This window comes from Salvelinus alpinus, chromosome 26, assembly GCF_045679555.1.
Source record: "Salvelinus alpinus chromosome 26, SLU_Salpinus.1, whole genome shotgun sequence".
Classification (NCBI taxonomy): Eukaryota; Metazoa; Chordata; class Actinopteri; order Salmoniformes; family Salmonidae; genus Salvelinus; species Salvelinus alpinus.
This window is the reverse complement of record NC_092111.1, coordinates 21,232,083-21,254,134: the sequence shown is the minus strand read 5'-3', so window position 1 is coordinate 21,254,134 and position 22,052 is coordinate 21,232,083. Positions and strand designations below refer to the sequence as shown.

Sequence of the window (22,052 nt, the reverse complement as noted above, 5' to 3'; positions counted from 1 at the left end):
CTCCCAATCCACTAAGTACTGGTGACCACGTCCCCGAGAACGCATGTCCATGATCTTCCGTACCTTGTAAATAGGTGCGCCCTCGACAAGGACGGGGGGGGGGAGGGAAGACGAACGGGAGCGCGAAGAAAAGGCTTGACACAGGAGACATGGAAGACAGGGTGGACGCGACGAAGATGTCGCGGAAGAAGCAGTCGCACAGCGACAGGATTGACGACCTGAGAGACACGGAACGGACCAATGAACCGCGGAGTCAACTTGCGAGAAGCTGTCGTAAGGGGAAGGTTACGAGTGGAAAGCCACACTCTCTGACCGCGACAATACCTAGGACTCTTAATCCTACGTTTATTGGCGGCTCTCACAGTCTGCGCCCTGTAACGGCAAAGTGCAGACCTGACCCTCCTCCAGGTGCGCTCACAACGTTGGACAAAAGCCTGAGCGGAGGGAACGCTGGACTCGGCGAGCTGGGACGAGAACAGAGGAGGCTGGTACCCAAGACTACTCTGAAACGGAGATAGCCCGGTAGCAGACGAAGGAAGTGAGTTGTGAGCGTATTCTGCCCAGGGGAGCTGTTCTGCCCAAGACGCAGGGTTTCGAAAAGAAAGGCTGCGTAATATGCGACCAATCGACTGATTGGCCCTTTCTGCTTGACCGTTAGACTGGGGATGAAACCCGGAAGAGAGACTGACGGAAGCACCAATCAAACGACAGAACTCCCTCCAAAACTGTGACGTGAATTGCGGGCCTCTGTCTGAAACGGCGTCTAACGGGAGACCATGAATTCTGAACACATTCTCAATGATGATTTGTGCCGTCTCCTTAGCGGAAGGAAGCTTAGCGAGGGGAATGAAATGTGCCGCCTTAGAGAACCTATCGATAACCGTAAGAATCACAGTCCTCCCCGCAGACGAAGGCAGACCGGTAATAAAGTCTAAGGCGATGTGAGACCATGGTCGAGAAGGAATGGGAAGCGGTCTGAGACGACCGGCAGGAGGAGAGTTACCTGACTTAGTCTGCGCGCAGTCCGAACAAGCAGCCACGAAACGGCGCGTGTCACGCTCCTGAGTAGGCCACCAAAACCGCTGGCGAATAGAAGCAAGCGTACCCCGAACGCCGGGGTGGCCAGCTAACTTGGCAGAGTGAGCCCACTGAAGAACAGCCAGACGAGTAGAGACAGGAACGAACAGAAGGTTACTAGGACAAGCGCGCGGCGACGCAGTGTGAGTGAGTGCTTGCTTTACCTGTCTCTCAATTCCCCAGACAGTCAACCCGACAACACGCCCTTCAGGGAGAATCCCCTCGGGGTCGGTAGAAGCCACAGAAGAACTAAAGAGACGGGATAAGGCATCAGGCTTGGTGTTCTTATTTCCCGGGCGATAGGAAATCACGAACTCGAAACGAGCGAAAAACAACGCCCAACGAGCTTGACGTGCATTAAGTCGTTTGGCAGAACGGATGTACTCAAGGTTCTTATGGTCAGTCCAAACGACAAAAGGGACGGTCGCCCCCTCCAACCACTGTCGCCATTCGCCTATGGCTAAGCGGATGGCGAGCAGTTCGCGGTTACCCACATCATAGTTGCGTTCCGATGGCGACAGGCGATGAGAAAAGTAAGCGCAAGGATGGACCTTATCGTCAGAAAGGAAGCGCTGGGACAGAATGGCTCCCACGCCCACCTCTGAAGCGTCAACCTCGACAATGAATTGTTTAGTGACGTCAGGAGTAACAAGGATAGGAGCGGAAGTAAAACGCTTCTTGAGGAGATCAAAAGCTCCCTGGGCGGAACCGGACCACTTAACGCAAGTCTTGACAGAAGTCAGAGCTGTGAGAGGGGCAGCCACTTGACCGAAATTACGAATGAAACGCCGATAGAAATTAGCGAAACCGAGAAAGCGCTGCAACTCGACACGTGACTTAGGAACGGGCCAATCGCTGACAGCCTGGACCTTAGCGGGATCCATCTGAATGCCTTCAGCGGAAATCACAGAACCGAGAAATGTGACAGAGGAGACATGAAAGGCGCACTTCTCAGCCTTCACGTAGAGACAATTCTCTAAAAGGCGCTGGAGTACACGTCGAACGTGCTGAACATGAATCTCGAGTGACGGTGAAAAAATCAGGATATCGTCAAGGTAAACGAAAACAAAGATGTTCAGCATGTCTCTCAGTACATCATTAACTAATGCCTGAAAGACAGCTGGAGCATTAGCGAGACCGAACGGCAGAACCCGGTATTCAAAATGCCCTAACGGAGTGTTAAACGCCGTTTTCCACTCGTCCCCCTCTCTGATGCGCACGAGATGGTAAGCGTTACGAAGGTCCAACTTAGTAAAGAACCTGGCTCCCTGCAGAATCTCGAAGGCTGACGACATAAGGGGAAGCGGATAACGATTCTTAACCGTTATGTCATTCAGCCCTCGATAATCCACGCAGGGGCGCAGAGTACCGTCCTTCTTCTTAACAAAAAAAAACCCCGCTCCGGCGGGAGAGGAAGAAGGCACCACGGTACCGGCGTCGAGAGAAACAGACAGATAATCCTCGAGAGCCTTACGTTCGGGAGCCGACAGAGAGTATAGTCTACCCCGAGGGGGAGTGGTCCCCGGAAGGAGATCAATACAACAATCATACGACCGGTGAGGAGGAAGAGAGTTGGCTCTGGACCGACTGAAGACCGTGCGCAGATCATGATATTCCTCCGGCACTCCTGTCAAATCACCAGGTTCCTCCTGAGTAGAGGGGACAGAAGAAACAGGAGGGATAGCAGACATTAAACACTTCACATGACAAGAAACGTTCCAGGATAGGATAGAATTACTAGACCAATTAATAGAAGGATTATGACATACTAGCCAGGGATGACCCAAAACAACAGGTGTAAAAGGTGAACGAAAAATCAAAAAGGAAATGGTCTCACTGTGGTTACCAGATACTGTGAGGGTTAAAGGTAGTGTCTCACATCTGATACTGGGGAGAAGACTACCATCTAAGGCGAACATGGGCGTGGGCTTCCCTAACTGTCTGAGAGGAATGTCATGTTTCCGAGCCCATGCTTCGTCCATAAAACAACCCTCAGCCCCAGAGTCTATCAAGGCACTGCAGGAAGCAGCCGAACCGGTCCAGCGTAGATGGACCGACAAGGTAGTACAGGATCTTGATGGAGAGACCTGAGTAGTAGCGCTCACCAGTAGCCCTCCGCTTACTGGTGAGCTCTGGCTTTTACTGGACATGACATGACAAAATGTCCAGCAGAACCGCAATAGAGGCAAAGGCGGTTGGTGATTCTCCGTTCCCTCTCCTTAGTCGAGATGCGAATACCTCCCAGCTGCAAGGGCTCAGTCTCTGAGCCGGTGGGAGGAGATGGTTGAGATGCGGAGAGGGGAAACACCGTTAACGCAAGCTCTCTTCCACGAGCTCGGTGACGAAGATCTACCCGTCGTTCTATGCGGATGGCGAGTGCAATCAAAGAGTCCACGCTGGAAGGAACCTCCCGGGAGAGAATCTCATCCTTAACCTCAGCGTGGAGTCCCTCCAGAAAACGAGCGAGCAACGCCGGCTCGTTCCAGTCACTGGATGCAGCAAGAGTGCGAAACTCTATAGAGTAATCCGTTATGGATCGATCACCTTGACATAGGGAAGCCAGGGCCCTGGAAGCCTCCTTCCCAAAAACTGAACGATCAAAAACCCGTATCATCTCCTCTTTAAAGTTCTGATAAACGTTAGAACACTCAGCCCTTGCCTCCCAGATAGCTGTGCCCCACTCCCGAGCCCGACCAGTAAGGAGTGATATGACGTAAGCGATCCGAGCTCTCTCTCTTGAGTATGTGTTGGGCTGGAGAGAGAACACAATATCACACTGGGTGAGAAAGGAGCGACACTCAGTGGGCTGCCCAGAGTAACATGGTGGGTTATTAACCCTAGGTTCCGGAGACTCGGAAGACCAGGAAGTAGCTGGTGGCACGAGACGAAGACTCTGAAACTGTCCTGAGAGATCGGAGACCTGAGCGGCCAGGGTCTCAACGGCATGACGAGCAGCAAACAATTCCTGCTCGTGTCTGCCGAGCATTGCTCCCTGGAACTCGACGGCAGTGTTGCGAGAATCCGTAGTCGCTGGGTCCATTCTTGGTCGGATTCTTCTGTTATGCTGGTGAATGAGGACCCAAAAGCGACTTAAGAGAAACAGAGTCTTTAATCCAGTCTTAAACAAACAATGATACTCCTGGATATTATCATAGGAAAATCCAAAACAGGAAACTGAAATCCTCTCGTCAGTAGAGAGGAACGACTGGAGACGCGACCACAGACTGCAGGTCGCTTCAGGAAGGCACAGGCCGTAGCTGACATAGACACCTGCTCACACGCAGCATCTGAAGAAGGCAAAAACACGACAGGGCGGAACAAGGACACAGAACAGCAAACATCAAACAAGAATCCGACAAGGACAGAAGCGGAAAACAGAGGGAGAAATAGGGACTCTAATCAGAGGGCAAAATAGGGGACAGGTGTGAAAGAGTAAATGAGGTAGTTAGGAGAATGAGAAACAGCTGGGAGCAGGAACGGAACGATAGAGAGAGAGAGCGAGAGAGGGAGAGAGGGAGGGGGAGAGAGAGGGATAGAAAGAGGGAAAGAACCTAATAAGACCAGCAGAGGGAAGCACAGGGACAAGACATGATGATCAAAGACAAAACATGACAATATGTGTCTCTAATATGGTCATACATTGGGCAGGAAGTTAGGAAGTGCAGCTCAGTTTCCATCTCATTTTGTGGGCAGTGTAGTGTGCACATAGCCTGTCTTCTCCTCAGAGCCAGGTCTTCCTTTGGCGGCCTTTCTCAATAGCAAGGCTATGTTCACTGTATTTCTCTCTCTCTCCACCCTATCTCCCCTCCTCCCCCCTTCTATCTCCCCCTTCTATCTCTCTATTTTCGACCCTATCTCCCCCTTCTATCTCTCTCTCCACCCTATCTCCCCTCCCCCCTTCTATCTCTCTCTCCAACCTATCTCCCCTCCTCCCCCCTTCTATCTCTCTCTTTCTACCCTATCTCCCCCTTCTATCTCTCTCTTTCTACCCTATCTCCCCCTTCTATCTCTCTCTCCACCCTATCTCCCCTCCTCCCCCCTTCTATCTCTCTCTTTCTACCCTATCTCCCCCTTCTATCTCTCTCTTTCTACCCTATCTCCCCCTTCTATCTCTCTCTTTCTACCCTATCTCCCCCTTCTATCTCTCTCTTTCTACCCTATCTCCCCCTTCTATCTCTCTCTTTCTACCCTATCTCTTTCTACCCTATCTCCCCCTTCTATCTCTCTCTCCCCCTTCTATCTCTCTCTTTCTACCCTATCTCCCCCTCTCTCACTCTCTCACTCTCTCTCTCTCTCTCTCTCTCTCTCTCTCTCTCTCTCTCTCTCTCTCTCTCTCTCTCTCTCTCTCTCTCTCTCTCTCTCTCTCTCTCTCTCTCTCTCTCTCTCTCTCTCTCTCTCTCTCTCTCTCTCTCTCTCTCTCTCTCTCTCTCTCTCTCTCTCTCTCTCTCTCTCTCTCTCTCTCTCTCTCTCTCTCTCTCTCTCTCTCTCTCTCTCTCTCTCTCTCTCTCCTATTCAGCCCTTGTCTTTCTGGCCCAGTCTTGGCGCTGGCCTGGGGGCACCCAGCATATATCTTCAGTCTTCTCTTCTCTCTCAGCAGATTGTAACACTCTGCTCCACTAAGCTTCTGACGTACATACAGGATCGATACATACAGGATCGATTTCAAGAAAAGCAGCAGGCTTCTTAACCAGGCTGGACAGTGGAGACAGAGGCTGACATCTCAATGAAGCCTTGTACTGTTTTGAATTATAACTGGAGATCTGTGTTCATAGCTTGTTTTAGTGCATCTATCATTGATGCGTGATTTAAATGAAAGCCAACGTTAAGCCAACACATTTCAAGCAGATATGCAATTTTTTTTAAATTTATGATTATTTTTTAAGCAAAGTGAATCACACACACACACACACACACGTTATGTTCTTCTATCCTGTGGGGACCTAAAAAATATTTAATTCAAAATCCTATTTTCCTCATCCCATAACCCTAACCCAAACCATATACTTAACTCCTAACCCTCAACCTAACCACTAGCCCCTTACACTAACCCTAATTGTAACCCTAACCCTAATTGTAACCTAACCACTAAGCTTAAATTAGCCTTTGTCCACATGGGGATGTATGAAATGTCCCTTACTATCCTTGTGGGGACTTATGGGAATTTTAGGTCCCCACAAGGATAGAAGAACCAACCCAGACACACACACACACACATACCATACACACACACACAAAGCATACGCACACACACATACCATACACACACACACAAAGCATACGCACGCGTGCATGGACACATGCGCACACACACACACACCATACATACTTATGCGTGGACACACACACATACACATACCACACGCACGCACACACACACCAAGCATACATGCATGGACACACACACACACACATACCACACGCACGCACACACACAAAGCATACACATGCATGCATGGACACACACACACACACACACATACACACACGCAGGCTCATCTGGGTCATGTTCTCTGTTTCTGAGTGTAATGACTATCATTAGAATTGGAGCTATGATGACTGCCAGCTGGGGTAGACAGACACATCAGGGAAATGGGTTCCTTTGTGTGAATGTGTGTGTGTGTGTGTGTGTGTTTGTGTGTGTGTGCATGTGTGCGATTGATTGTGGAATATTCAAGAATACCAACATAGTGGAGTGTATTTTGAACTGTTCTCCAACTCTCTGACAGTCAGACAGTAGTGCTGTGTTCTCATCTTCCCTAGGCAGAGACAGAGGCCGGAGGCAACTCCTGTCTGACTACATTTCAGACACAGGATGCATGTTAACAGGCCTGATGAGTTGTAAGCTGGAAGACTGTCATTATATACGCAGGAACACAGTAGTGAGGTTGTGAATAATGTACAGATGTAGGATCTTTAGTTGCCGAGAATTATTTTCCTGCACTGCAGGAAATGCAGATGAGCTTCGTGATTTACATAAATTCACAGAGAACCTGCACTAACACACGATTAAATTAACAGTATTTCACTTTTCATGCAGCCTACTTTTGACCAGCTTATATAATATCCTAAACACCGATGAAGCAACATTATGGACTAAACGTTCAAATTCTGCTGCTGCAGGATTAATTTGCTATGACAACACTATGTCAAATTAAGACACTATATCTGTATTTGTGAAGGGAAAATTGTACAAAGAATTTGGATGAGGACTACATTTAGACATTTGCGTACAGTGATTGAATGACTAGTTACATGCATTTCATCTCATAACTTTATATTCTTCCTTTTTTGCATTACACAAGCTACCTTTGTGTTTTTTTGTATTTCAGTTTAGTTGAAAGCATTGTCAAGCAATGAACTAATCTAAAACTCCTATGTAAATCCAACAGCTAAATCATTCACCAAGTTATTCAAATAAACCAAGGAAATACAGTCTGCAGAATCAAATCTCACTTCTCAGTAGAAAAGGAAACTCCTCATTTCCACTCCAGCATGTATCAAATCACACACTTAATTTCAATAGATTGTTCTTCACACTTTCCAACACACTCACTCACACACACACACACACACACACACACACACACACACACACACACACACACGCATACGCACACGCACACCCGCACGCATACACACGCACACCCGCACGCACACACACACCTAGACAAAGACAGACAGGCAGATAATCGACTTAAAGTACACTTGAAGTAACACATAATAATCCACTAACAAAAGAGACAAAACAACTGAACTAGGGGAACGAGGGATTTCAAAAGGAAAAAGGAAGAGAAAATGGCATCCCTTCATCCTTTAACATAATCAGATCAATTTCCGGTCACACCTCTCTGTGTGCTGAGCCACATTGACCTCCTGCTTTCCTGCCTCTATTAGAAATGAAGCACTTTCATGTTGTAGAACGTTGACAAATCACATTACGGACTGTGTGTTAGCAGTGTGTGTGTGTATCTGAACATGTTTGTATGTGTGTGTGTGTGTGTGTGTGTGTGTGTGTGTGTGTGTGTGTGTGTGTGTGTGTGTGTGTGTGTGTGTGTGTGTGTGTGTGTGTGAGCAGTGTGTGTGTGTGTGTGTGTGTGTGTGTGTCTGAACATGTGTGTGTTTACGTTTGCGTATGTGTGTATGTGTATGTGTGTTAGCAGCTCTGAGGGTAGTTTAGACTGAGGGCTACACAGCTCCATGTCCTCTCTCTCTCTCTCTCTCTCTCTCTCTCTCTCTCTCTCTCTCTCTCTCTCTCTCTCTCTCTCTCTCTCTCTCTCTCTCTCTCTCTCTCTCTCTCTCTCTCTCTCTCTCTCTCTCTCTCTCTCTCTCTCTCTCTCTCTCTCTCTCTCTCTCTCTCTCCCCCACTCCCCTCTCTCTCTCCCTCTGAAGTGAACTGTCATCCTAACAGGTCTTTAGATCATTCCCTAACATTACCATCAGACAGCTGGAGGTAAATAAAGACATTAAAAACACATAGAGGACAAGTTGGACCCTGGGAGACCAGGGGAGACTGGAGCAGCACACTGTGTGTGTGTGTGAGTGCATGCGTGTCTGTGTCATCCAGAGTGTATGTTGTCTACCTCCTCTAACTCAGCGGTTCCCAATCGTCTGTTCTGGGCACCACCAAATTACCGTCAAAAGCTCTCGAAGACCACCATCCCGGAATCACAGAATTTTTTAACATTAAATATCTTGGTGGTCAAATTTAGAGTACATTTGATCACTGAATGTAAAAGCCTATTGTTAATATTAGTATTAACAATTTGCATTGTGAAAAGTAACGTAAAATTGCTTATAATATCCTTAATACCCCCAACTGTTATTATTCTTGGAAGAAGGGAAAAAATCATACAAAGAATACAAATTTGCGGACCACCTGCATTACCCCCCGCAGACCACAGGTTGAAAACTACTGCTCTACATCTCTCTGCTCATCAAACTGGTTCAATCAAACCAATCCTGTTATGCAGAATGCTACGGAACTAAGGAGAAGAAAAGACCGGAACAGAGAGGAAAAGCGTTCATTCCAAACCAATTCACATCCCTGCCAAAGAACTGTCAGATATGACAACATGTTAAAAGGTTCCATCCCTGTGGCGGAACCCTGAATCAGAATGTTGGGGCAGAACATTGGAGTGAACATTCTATACATGTTATTAAGTGGGGTTAAGTGATATAATATAATCCTTACCTCATAGAAATATAATTAGAACACATGATACCCTGGCATTGTTGAATACTTGTTTCTGATTGGCTTTAAGGGCATTCTAGAGCGTGCATTATTTAAGTGATAATGCCCTCAAAGCCCGGTGTTTGGAGGATATATTGGCATGGGTGTTGTTAGGCCTGAGACGAAGTCGGGGACCGGCAAACCATGCCAATATATCCTCCAAACACCTCCTTCGAGGGCTTTATCACTTTCATACAACGGGTTACCAACATATTCAAATAATGATTGACATATTTTCATTATAAAAGTTATTTTGATTAATTGATTCATACTATTTCATCCCTCCAGAAGATATAGTCCCGACACAAATCTAGGGTTGCTACCCAAGCCGGCTGGTCATTTTATCGGTTCGGTTGACAGAGACGCGACCCAGTCGTTCAGTCTTTTTATTCTGTATCTATAGACGCGACCCAGTCGTTCGTTCTATATCTTCCATTGCCATACTGGCTGGCAACATTCGTATCCCTTGCTTGCTAGCTAGCCAACTATGGCTAACTTACAGTCACGTCAAATAATAGCAAAGTAGCTGCATTTGCGTTTGTTTAAGCTGTTTTCTAGTGACATATATTTGGATACATCCATAACAATGATTTAATGATGCGAAATTTCGCCTGGCATAGAAAATGTGTTCTCTCGTCAGGACACTGTTCAGAGAAGTTAGCCAACAACACAGCTAACACAATCACTTCAAACTGAAGCTGGAAAGACAGCAAACTAGCTGCACTTCATTTCGTTTGATCTGTTTTCTATTGATAGTTCTTTGTATGTATCCATAAAAATTACGCTGATTCATGATTTCGACTGGCTGAGAAAAGCTGCCTGTCTGTCTGTCTCATGCCGATTCACTACACGTTCATTACTATGGGACAGCTGGAGATTGAATATTGAAACAATGTTGCAAATGTCCGAGAGACAGACAGCAAGGTTTATACAAATCTCCGCTGTTGAAAACTAAATGTTAGTCTAAAAGAAATGTGATATAACGTCTACATGCTTTTTATAGTGGAGATCAGGTTTATAAATTGCCTGGCTGGGCTGATGAGACAGTGGATTGCACAGAGTAAATAGGGATTTTAACATCATAGATTTAGCCCTTGGTAACTTGTGGAATAGACACCGGCTGGAATGCGGTTTTAACCAATCAACATTCAGGATTAGACCCACCCGTTGTATAATTCCATATAACGCACGGTATAATTGCAAGGTATAATTCAATGGCTGTCACGCCCTGACCATAGAGAGCTTTTTATGTCTCTATTTTGGGTTTGGTCAGGGTGTGATTTGGGTGGGCATTCTATGTTCTATTTTCTATGTTATTGTATTTCTTTGTTTTGGCCGGGTATGGTTCTCAATCAGGGGCAGCTGTCTATCGTTGTCTCTGATTGGGAACCATACTTAGGTAGCCCTTTTCCCTCCTTTCTGTGTGTCTTTGTTTGTGGCACTATAGCCCTTAAGCTTCACGGTCGTTTTTGTATTGTTTATTGTTTTGTCGGCGTCATTCTAATAAAAAGGAATATGTACGCTAACCACGCTGTGCTTTGGTCCAGTTCTTTCGACGGCCGTGACAATGGCTATGAAGTTCATTCTTACATGTTCTATTTTTGAGCTGCTTTTGAAAGCAATAGTCGAATTGACAACATAATTGGCATTGTTTAATCACATTTTCATAAAATCAAGCTAGGATTGGTTAGCTAAGCTACAGTAGCAAGTCTGTTTATTTGGTTACCAAGGCAACTACTGTAGCAATCTTGCTAGCTAGTAAACTTGCTAGCTACTTCAGTGGATGCTGTCACATTTCTACTGGCAAATGAATACCTTTCTAGTGGCAAATATGTTAAATTATAGCCCTGGTATAAAAGGGATAATCAACTCAGGACTCTATGCGTTCTCTGGAAAATAATGCAACTCCGTGGAAGGTTACATTATTTTCCAGAGAACACATGTTGTTGATTATACCTTATGTACTATATGTATCTTTACACCTCACCCAACCTCTGATTTGTCCGCTACAATAAAGGGTAGATTTAGGTTACTACTTTGTATTATTCACCAGATGTTTTGCTGTAGACTAGAGGTCAACCAATTAATCGGAATGGCCGATTAATTAGGGCCGATTTCAAGTTTTCATAACAATCGGAAATCGGTATTTTTGGACACTGATTTGGCCGTTTTTTTTTTTTTTTTTACACCTTTATTTAACTAGGAAAGTCAGTTAAGAACACATTCTTATTTTCAATGACGGCCTAGGAACGGTGGGTTAACTGCCTTGTTCAGGGGCAGAATGACAGATTTTTACCTTGTCAGCTCTGAGATTAGTTTTTGCAACCTTCCGGTTACTAGTCCAATGCTCTAACCACCTGCCTTACATTGCACTACATGAGGAGCCTGCGTGGCAGGCTGACTACCTGTTACGTGAGGGCAGCAAGAAGCCAAGGTAAGTTGCTAGCTAGCATTAAACTTATAAAAAACAAGCAGTCTTCACATAATCACTAGTTAACTACACATGGTTGATATTACTAGCGTGTCTAGCGTGTCCTATAATCAATGCGGTGCCTGTTAATTTCTCATCGAATCACAGTCTACGTCGCCAAACGAGTGATGATTTAGCACTATCGTTGCACCAAACCTAACCATAAATATCAATGCCTTTCTTTAAAATCAATACACAAGTATATATTTTTAAACCTGCAAATTTAGTTAATATTGTCTGCTTACATGAATTTCTTGTAAAGGGAAATTGTGTCACTTCTCTTGCATTCCGTGCAAGCAGTCAGGGCATGTGCAGCAGTTTGGGCCGCCTGGCTCGTTGTAACAGCAATATTTAGACTTAGGGATGCCACCCGTTAGATAAAATACGTAACGGTTCTGTAACGGCTTTCGTTGGTTGAAGGAGAGGAGGACCAAAATGCAGCGTGGTACGTATCCATAATATCGTTTAATCGAGAATGAATACAAAATACAAAAAAGAACAAGAGAATAAATGAAAACCGACACAGTCCCGTATGGTGCAAACAATGAAACGGAAAATAACTACCCACAACCCATAGTGGGAAAACAGGCTACCTAAGTATGATTCTCAATCAGAGACAACGATCGACACCTGCCTCTGATTGAGAACCATACTAGGCCAAACACATAGAAATATAACACACAGAACAAAACATAGAATAACAACATAGAATGCCCACCCCAACTCACGCCCTGACCAAACTAAAATAAAGACATAAAAAAGGAACTAAGGTCAGAACGTGACAAAGAAGATGCGGACAAGGTCTAACCTATAAACACCATAGTTTGTTATAGCCATAGAGATATTTGAGTCTACTTGAAAAATCTATAGCCGTTGTCATGGACATTCACAAAACCCAATATCCTAAATTGAGGCCAGAGATGACGGGATTGTGGTTCTCTACCACATGTTATATGATGTCCTCTAGATTCAAAAGGTATATTTTTTTGTTATCCTTACTGTACACCACCAGCCTCCTGCGCTGTACACTGAACTAAAGTTGGGCCACAAAGTAAAGCTTTCTCTATGTATCTAAGCCCTATAGTGTATTCTTCTGTTCTTCTTCTCTTAACTATGGGTTATTCTTCTTTTCTCACAGGCAGTGAATCTATCCATTCTATTGACAGAGAGCAGACAATATGATTTTTATTAATCTTATGGGTTTGTAGGGCGAAAGAGGCCCTGGGCCTAGTCTATTGGCCTTGGGTACACTATGTTGATTATAGCCTAAAGTTTGTGTGCTCTACAGATATAAGTAAAATACATACAGTACCAGTCAAAAGTTTGGACACAACTACTCATTCCAGGGTTTTTCTTAATGTTTAACTTTTTTCTACATTGTAGAATAATAGTGAAGACATCAAAACTATGAAATAACACATATGGAATCATGTAGTAGCCAAAAGAGTAAAACAAATCAAAATATATTTGTGATTTTAGATTCTTCAAAGAAGCCACCCTTTGCCTTGATGACAGCTTTGCACACTCTTGGCATTCTCTCAATCAGCTTCATGAGGTAGTCACCTGGATTGCATTTCAATTATCAGGTGTGCCTTGTTAAAAGTTAATTTGTGGAATTTCTTTCCTTCTTAATGCGTTTGAGACAATCAGTTGTGTTGTGACAAGGTAGGGGTGGTAAACAGAAGACAGCCCTATTTAGTAAAAAAACAAGTCCTTATTATGGCAAGAACAGCTCAAATAAGCAAAGAGAAACGACAGTCCATCATTACTTTAAGAAATGGTCAGTCAATACGGAAAATTTCAAGAACTTTTAAAGTTTCTTCAAGTGCAGTCGCAAAAACCTTGAAGTGCTATGATGAAACTACCTCTCATGAGGACCGCCACAGGAAAGGAAGACCCAGAGTTACCTCTGCTGCAGAGGATAAGTTAGTTAGAGTTACCAGCCTCAGAAATTGCAGCCAAAATAAATGCTTCACAGAGTTCAAGTAACAGACACATCTCAACATCAACTGTTCAGAGGAGACTGCGTGAATCAGGCCTTAATGGTCGAATTGCTGCAAAGAAACCACTACTAAAGGACTCCAATAAGAAGTGACTTGTTGGGGCCAAGGAATATAAGCAATGGACATTAGACCGGTGGAAATCTGTCCTTTGGTCTGATGAGTCCAAATTTGAGATTTTTGATTCCAACCGCCGTGTCTTTGTGAGACGCATTTTAGATTCTTCAAAGTAGCCGGATGATCTCTGCATGTGTGGTTCCTGCCATGAAGTATGGAGGAGGAGGTGTGATGGTGCTTTTCTGGTGACACTGTCTGCATTCTGCAGCGATACGCCATCCCATCTGGTTTGCGCTTAGTGGGACTATAATTTTCTTTTCAACAGGACAATGACCCAACACACCTCTGTGTGAGGGCTGTGTAAAGGCTATTTGACCAAGAAGGAGAGTGACGGAGTGCTGCATCAGATGACTTGACCTCCACAAACACACAACCTCAATCCAATTGAGATGTTTTGGGATGAGTTGGACAGCTGAGTGAAGGAAAAGCTGCCAACAAGTGCTCAGCATATGTGGGAACTCCTTCAAGACAGTTGGAAAAGCATTCCAGGTGAAGCTAGTTGAGAGAATTCAAGACAGTTGGAAAAGCATTCCAGGTGAAGCTAGTTGAGAGAATACCAAGAGTGTGCAAAGCTGTCATCAAGCTACTTTGAAGAATCTAAAATGTATTTGGATTTGTTTAACACTTTTTTGGTTACTACATGATTTCATTTGTATTATTTCATAGTTTTGATGTCTTCACTATTATTCTACAATGTAGAAAATAGTCAAAATAAAGAAAAACCCTGGAATGAGTAGGTGTGTCCAAACGTTTGACTGGTACATTTTCAAATACTTCAAGTTACTTTTTATCTGGTTTCCCCACTATGGAACCATCGGAATAGTTCCCCAAAGTGCAAACTCTAAGAAACTGTGTGGTTTGAAGTTTTTTTGTTTTTGTTTCAAGTTTCGCTGTTTCAAGTACTCAAAGGTATTTGACCCAGGTCTGGTTCAATGCTGTGTGCTGTGTTGAGTTGGTCCTCATCGCTCTCTGTGGGAACAGTTTCAGAACCCCCAGAGGGGTGATGTCACAAAGGTGTAGGACACAACTGTCACTTCTGAACAGTAGAGGAGGCTGCCTTTGGTTTGAGACGTCTTGACTTTCACCGAATACCCATAACAAGTAACCCCCCTAGCGCACCACTACTACTGCATATGCATGTACTTATGGAAGCCCATATGTCTGCTCACTGATTTACCAATTCAAATCAGCTTTCCTCCAGATATCAAACAAAGGCGAGCGTTGCTGGTGTCAGATGATGTAAATGAGTTGAGTGTGTTCTGCCATGAAAACGTCTAAAAGAAGCGGATCACATCTGCCGTAGTCTTTGTTTTCTCTTCTTGTGTCTCTCTTCCTCATCTGCTGGTGTTTCTCTCTCATCTCTCTCATTACATGTATATGTATTCAGGGTAGTCGTCTAATGACCGATGCGCAGCGTGACAAAAGGGTGTATCTAAGGGCATTTATTTTCAAGGGGAATTCAACAGGCATGTATATTTTGTATCCTTTATTAAACCAGAGTAGACACATTGAGATTGACATGGTGCTGACAGATATGGCAGCTCTGCTTCTAGCTCCTAAGCAACTTTGCAGTATTTTATTTTTTTATGTGTTATTTCTTACATTATTGGCCCAGAAATGTTTTTGTGTTATTACATACAGCCGGAAATAACTTTTGAATATCAGAGCAGCGGTAACTCACCAGCGTCATGACCAGGAATATGACTTTCCCGAATTGGATCCTTTGTTCGTACCCCCCAGGGTAATTTAACTTGTTCCAGAAACTGGTCCAAAACACCACCGGCGGAGAAGAGGTATTCGGTGAAGACTTCTAGTCCGACTCAGGAGGCGTGCACACCGTACACCGCTTCCGAGTATATTACACGCTAATTTTCAGTCTCTGGATAATAAAATAGATGAGCTCATGGCGAGGATCTCCTTCCAGAAAGACATCAGGGATTGAAACATACTCTGTTTCATGGAAACATGGTTCTCTTGGGATATACTGTCCCCGTCCATACAGCCATCTGGGTTCTCAGTATATCACGCATACAGGAATAAAGAACTCTCTGGGAAGAAGAAAAGAGGGGTGTATGTTTCATGATTAACTACTCATGGTGTGATTGTGATAACATACAGAAACTCAAGTCCTTTTGTTCATCCGACCTAGAATACCTCACAATCAAATGCCAACCGTTTTACCACCCAATATAATTATCTTTGGTTATAGTCACAGCCGTGTATATTCCCCCTCAAGCCAATACCACGACTGCCCTCAAAGATCTACACTGGACTTTATGCAAACTGGAAACCACACATCCTAAGGCCGCATTTATTGTAGCTAGGGATTTTAACAAAGTACATTTGAGGAAAACACTACCGAAGTTCTACCAAAACATTGACTGTAGTACTCGCTCTGGAAAACCATTGGAACACTGCTACTCAACTTTTCGAAATGCCTACAAGCCTCTCCCCCACCCTTTGGCAAATCTGATCACGACTCCATTTTCTCCTCCCACGTCCTCAGAGCATGTGCAGACCAGCTGGCTGGAGTGTTTACGGACATATTCAATCTCTCCCTATCCCAGTCTGCTGTCCCCACTTGCTTCAAGATGTCCACCACTGTTCCTGTACCCAAGAAAGCAAAGGTAACTGAACTAAATGACTATTGCCCCGTAGCACTCACTTCTGTCATTATGAAGTGCTTTGAGAGGCTAGTTCAGGTTCATATCACCTCTACCTTACCTGACACCCTAGACCCACTTATATTTGCTTACCACCGCAATAGATCCACAGACGATGCAATCGCCATCGCACTGCACACTGCCCTATCCCATCTGGCCAAAAAGAATACCTATGTAAGAATGCTGTTCATTGACTATAGAGCAGCATTCAACACCGTTGTACCCTCCAAGCTCATCATTAAGCTCTGGGCCCTGGGTCTGAACCCAGCCCTGTGCAACTTGGTCCTGGACTTCCTGACGGGCCGTCCCCAGGCGGTGAAGGTAGGAAACAACACCTCTACTTCGCTAATCCTCAACACAGGGGCCCCACAAGAGTGCGTGCTAAATGCCCTCCTGTACTCCCTGTTCACCCATGACTGCGTGGCCACGCACGCCTCCAACTCAATCATCAAGTTTGCAGATGACACAACAGTAGTAGGCCTGATTACCAACAATGATGAGACAGCCTACATGGAGGAGGTGAGGGCCCTGGGAGAGTGGTGCCAGGAAAATAACCTCTCACTCAACGTCAACAAAACAAAGGAGCTGATCGTGGACTTCAGGAAACAGCAGAGGGTGCACCCCCCTATCCACATCGACGGGACCGCAGTGGAGAAGGTGGAAATCTTCAAGTTCCTCGGCGTACACATCACTGACAAACTGAAATGGTCCACCCACACAGACAGTGTGGTGAAGAAGGCGCAACAGCTGAAGAAATTTGGTTTGGCACCTAAAACCCTCAGAAACTTTTACAGATGCACAACTGAGAGCATCTTGTCGGGCTGTATCACCACCTAGTACGGCAACTGCACCGCCCGCAACCGCAAGGCTCTCTAGAGGGTGGTGCGGTCTGCAAAACGCATGAGCGTATGTGGGCATATGCGTCATTGTGGGCAAACTACCTGCCCTCCAGGACACCTACAGCACCCGATGTCACAGGAAGGCCAAAAAGATCATCAAGGACAACAACCACCCAAGCTACTGCCTGTTCACATCGCTATCATCCAGAAGGCGAGGTCAGTACAGGTGCATCAAAGCTGGGACCGAGAGACTGAAAAACAGCTTCTAGCTCAAGGCCATTAGACTGTTAAATAGCCATCAGAAGCACCTTAGAGGCTGCTGCCCTATATACATAGACTTGAAATCACTGGCTACTTTAATAATGGAACACTAGTCACTTTAATAAGTTTTACATATTTTGCATTACTCATCTCATATGTATACAGTAATCCCTCGTTTATCGCGGGGGTTACGTTCCGAAAATGACCCGCGATAAGTGAAATCCGCGAAATAGAAAACTTTTTTTTTTTTTTACAATTAGCAACTATTACATGTATACAAATACAGTGACTCACGTGTAGGCCGTTTCGTCGACATTATGGGTTTAGGAGATGTTCGAAATTACAAGATAATTTGGCCAACTTAATGTAAATTTGCCAAGCTGTTTTATGTACGTACACATAACTGCACGAGACGACAAAATGATAGCACAATTCGTAGCATGTTTTGATACAAGAAGCGGGAGTGAGTTTTTAGCGAATCAGAATGCAGAGCACAATGCACCAAAAAAAAAAAAAAAATGCATTATGAAAATCCGCGAAATAGCGAATCCGCGATAAGTGAACCGCGAAGTGGCGAGGGATCACTGTATACTGTATTCCATTCTATTCTACTGTATTTTAGTCTATGCCACTCTGACATTGCTCATCCAAATATTTATATATTCTTAATTCCATTAATTTACTTTAGATGTGTTTGTATTGTGTGTATTGTTGTGAAATTGTTAGATATTACTGCACTGTTGGAACTAGAAACATAAGCATTTCGCTACACCCGCAATAACATCTGCTAAACATGTGTATGTGACCAATAACATTTGATTTGATTTGAGAGAACGAGCATGCTCAATTGACTCTGTCCAATGGAGGGGCTCGGCCCTCACACCCCATGACAACAATGCCCTCGCCATGGAGAAGAATACAACACAGAAAAAGCATAATCCCTGGTCTAATCCCTTCCGAGGCTAGATGTCACAGAAATCAAAGCTATTCTAGCATGAATTCTGCTATTTTTAAATCCTGCTACCAGCCACTCAGCGGAGAAAGAGAAACAGAAAGGAAGGAATACCATCTGCAGTCCAGTCAGGGTGCAGTAATAGAAGGAATGTGTTTGGCCTAATTAAATAATTAGAGCAGTAAAAAGACATGTTTTATCATCCCCGTGGTATATGGTCTGTTATAAACTGGGTGGTTTGAGCCCTGCATTCTGATTGGCTGAAAGCCATGGTATATCAGACCGTATATCAGCAATAAGCAACAATAGCAATAAGGCTCCTCGTGGGTTTGTGATATATTGCCAATATAGCACGGCTAAGGGCTGTGTCCAGGCACTCCGCGTTGCATCGTGTTTTCGAACTGCCCTTAGCTGTGGTATATTGGCCATATACCACACCCCCTCGGGCCTTATTGCTTAACTATACAGTAATCCCTCGTTTATCGCGGGGGTTACGTTCCGAAAATGACCCGCGATAAGTGAAATCCGCGAAATAGAAAACTTTTTTTTTTTTTACAATTAGCAACTATTACATGTATACAAATACAGTGACTCACGTGTAGGCCGTTTCGTCGACATTATGGGTTTAGGAGATGTTCGAAATTACAAGATAATTTGGCCAACTTAATGTAAATTTGCCAAGCTGTTTTATGTACGTACACATAACTGCACGAGACGACAAAATGATAGCACAATTCGTAGCATGTTTTGATACAAGAAGCGGGAGTGAGTTTTTAGCGAATCAGAATGCAGAGCACAATGCACCAAAAAAAAAAAAAAAAATGCATTATGAAAATCCGCGAAATAGCGAATCCGCGATAAGTGAACCGCGAAGTGGCGAGGGATCACTGTACCTCCATGGTACTGTATATATTTGCAGTATGTCTGACTCTAGGTGGTATTCGCAGGTCACAGGGCTGTAGGTATGGGGTCACACTGGGACTTATAGCGTCTTATTCACTCCTTCCCCCCAGGCCTAAACTCCAAAGGATTCCTGAGATTCCAGCATTCCAATTGCAGCAGGAGAGTGATAATGAAGATGCATATTCAGCCTCCAATACCACACTGGACTGGAGTTTGAACCAACGGGTTGTATGTTCTGTACGTACAGTACACTGGTACATCCAGTATGCACAGTCAGGTACAGCTGCATTGATAGACTGTGTACAACATCAATCAGAGGTTTTTCCTCACGAAGTGACCTTCATTTCTGGTTAGGTCAAATTGTGAGGAAAACGTCTGGCTCGAGAGGTCTGCTGGTTTTGGTGTGAATGTTGATTGTTTTGGTGTGTATGTTGATGGTTTTGGTGTGAATGCTGATGGTTTTGGTGTGAATGTTGATGGTTTTGGTGTGTAGGTTGCTGGTTTTGGTGTGAATGTTGATGGTTTTGGTGTGAATGTTGATGGTTTTGGGGTGTATGTTGCTGGTTTTGGTGTGTATGTTGCTGGTTTTGGTGTATGTTGCTGGTTTTGGTGTGTATGTTGCTGGTTTTGGTGTGTATGTTAATGGTTTTGGTGTGACTGTTGCTGGTTTAGGTGTGAATGTTGCTGGTTTTGGTGTGAATGTTACTGGTTTTGGTGTGAATGTTGCTGGTTTTGGTGTGTATGTTGCTGGTTTTGGTGTGTATGTTGCTGGTTTAGGTGCGAATGTTGCTGGTTTTGGTGTGTATGTTGATGGTTTGGGTGTGTATGTTGCTGGTTTTGGTGTGTATGTTGCTGGTTTTGAATGTTACTGGTTTAGGTGTGTATGTTGCTGGTTTTGGTGTGAATGTTGCTGGTGTTGGTGTGAATGTTGCTGGTTTTGGTGTGTATGTCTTACCTTGCAGCCCTCGCAGGCGCTGACACCATAGTGGTACCCCGAGGACTTGTCCTGGCACACGAAGCAGGGCTTGTAGACGCGGGGCGGGGGCAGGGGGGACGGGGGGCTTGGGACCAGCTCCTCAGAACTGGTGCTCTGGGTCTCGATGGCTGCAGAGACACAACAGAAGAAGATGATGAAGAAGATGTAGTAGTTCTTTATTCATCCCAATTGGAAGAAAAATTGCATGATGAAGAAGATGATTCAAGTTTTAGTATGGGACAGGATACGTGGTAATGATAGGGCATTCAAAACCCATTTCCTGAGTGAGTGAACTAAAGGTACTGAATTAACTGAAATCAGGGCAGACAGTTGCAAATCTTTGGCATACAATTACTGTGTCCACATACTCATCCAACAGTGGGTCTGAGTGGCCACTTTATTTCTATTTTGATGTTATTGGAACGGAAACACAAACATTGTGATATTTAATGAGTTGATATAGAACCTCCAGAACCCTGGAATGAGTTCTCAGAACTACATCTCTGGCCTGACAGCGGTCATTCAGAGTGAACAAAAACAGACTTTTCAGCCAGTGGGTTTCTTTCTAATAGGTTTTGAAAAGTCCACCTGTGGCTTGACTGAGTTTTAACACAAAAGTTAAAAGGTTGATAAAAATGTTTTTATATTAAAGTGGAAATAGGCTGTGATGACATCATGTTATAGCCTACCAGCAACCAATTTATCTAGCGCCTTGCTCCCATATAGCTCTGGAGTAGGGTTGCAAAACGCTTTTCCAGAAATCCTGGGTGGAGGAATGCGGATTTCCTGCTTATTCCTCCCTGTTTCTGAGAATCCTCCAACCGGGATTTAGAGAAAATCAGAAAACGTATTGAAAATTCCCCGATTTCTGCAAATGAACTCAGGAATATATGTGGCTTGTCCAGGGCCTGCCCATCTATAGATCTATCTGAATGGAGCAGAGCCGAGCAGAGCAGAGCAGTGTTGGTTGGTTGGCAGCAGGTTGGTTGGTTGATTAGATTGCATTATTCCATACTTCATCAGCTCAAGCTCAATTATACATCTATTAGAGAGCAACCCTGTGATCTGTTCCTGACCCTTGACCCCATGCAGAATTCCCCTGAGGTTCAACTTACCCTTGTATTATGTTCAAAAAGGTGTCCTGGGTCAATTTGACACATTACAGTAGATTGGTCAAAAATGGGTCAAATTGACTCATTGTGTGTGTGTGTGTGTGTGTGTGTTTGTTTAACTGTTACAGTATATTGCCAATCTCTTTGTGGTATTAAAGGACAGTGTGAGTAGAACTGCCATGACGGTGAATATTAGTGCTACTGCATGATTCACAGTGACCTCTGCTTCCCCTCTGGTGAATCAAACAGTGTTATTCGTCAATCAAATCCCAAAGCAAACAGAAACTAGTGCAACTGGCTAGTCAGTTGGAGTGAGTCACTTTGCTATCATCTGTATGCAGTTTGATGCTGATAGTAATCAATATCGTACTACGCACACATCGCTGATGGATCTTTAGAATTTCAATAGTGCTTGTTCACAGACTGTATGTTAGTCCAAATAGTCATTAAAT

General features: G+C 44.4%; 1 protein-coding gene across 2 annotated transcripts in view; it reads right to left on the bottom strand.

Annotated features, from left to right (window-relative positions):
- Positions 1 to 22,052, bottom strand: part of LOC139554931 (retinoic acid receptor beta-like) — a 238,434-nt gene that overhangs the window by 106,138 nt on the left and 110,244 nt on the right. For both annotated transcript variants that reach the window (XM_071368228.1, XM_071368227.1), the window contains one exon: positions 20,468 to 20,616. In XM_071368228.1, coding sequence (XP_071224329.1) covers positions 20,468 to 20,616 — 149 coding nt within the window. The remainder of the gene's footprint in view (positions 1 to 20,467; positions 20,617 to 22,052) is intronic.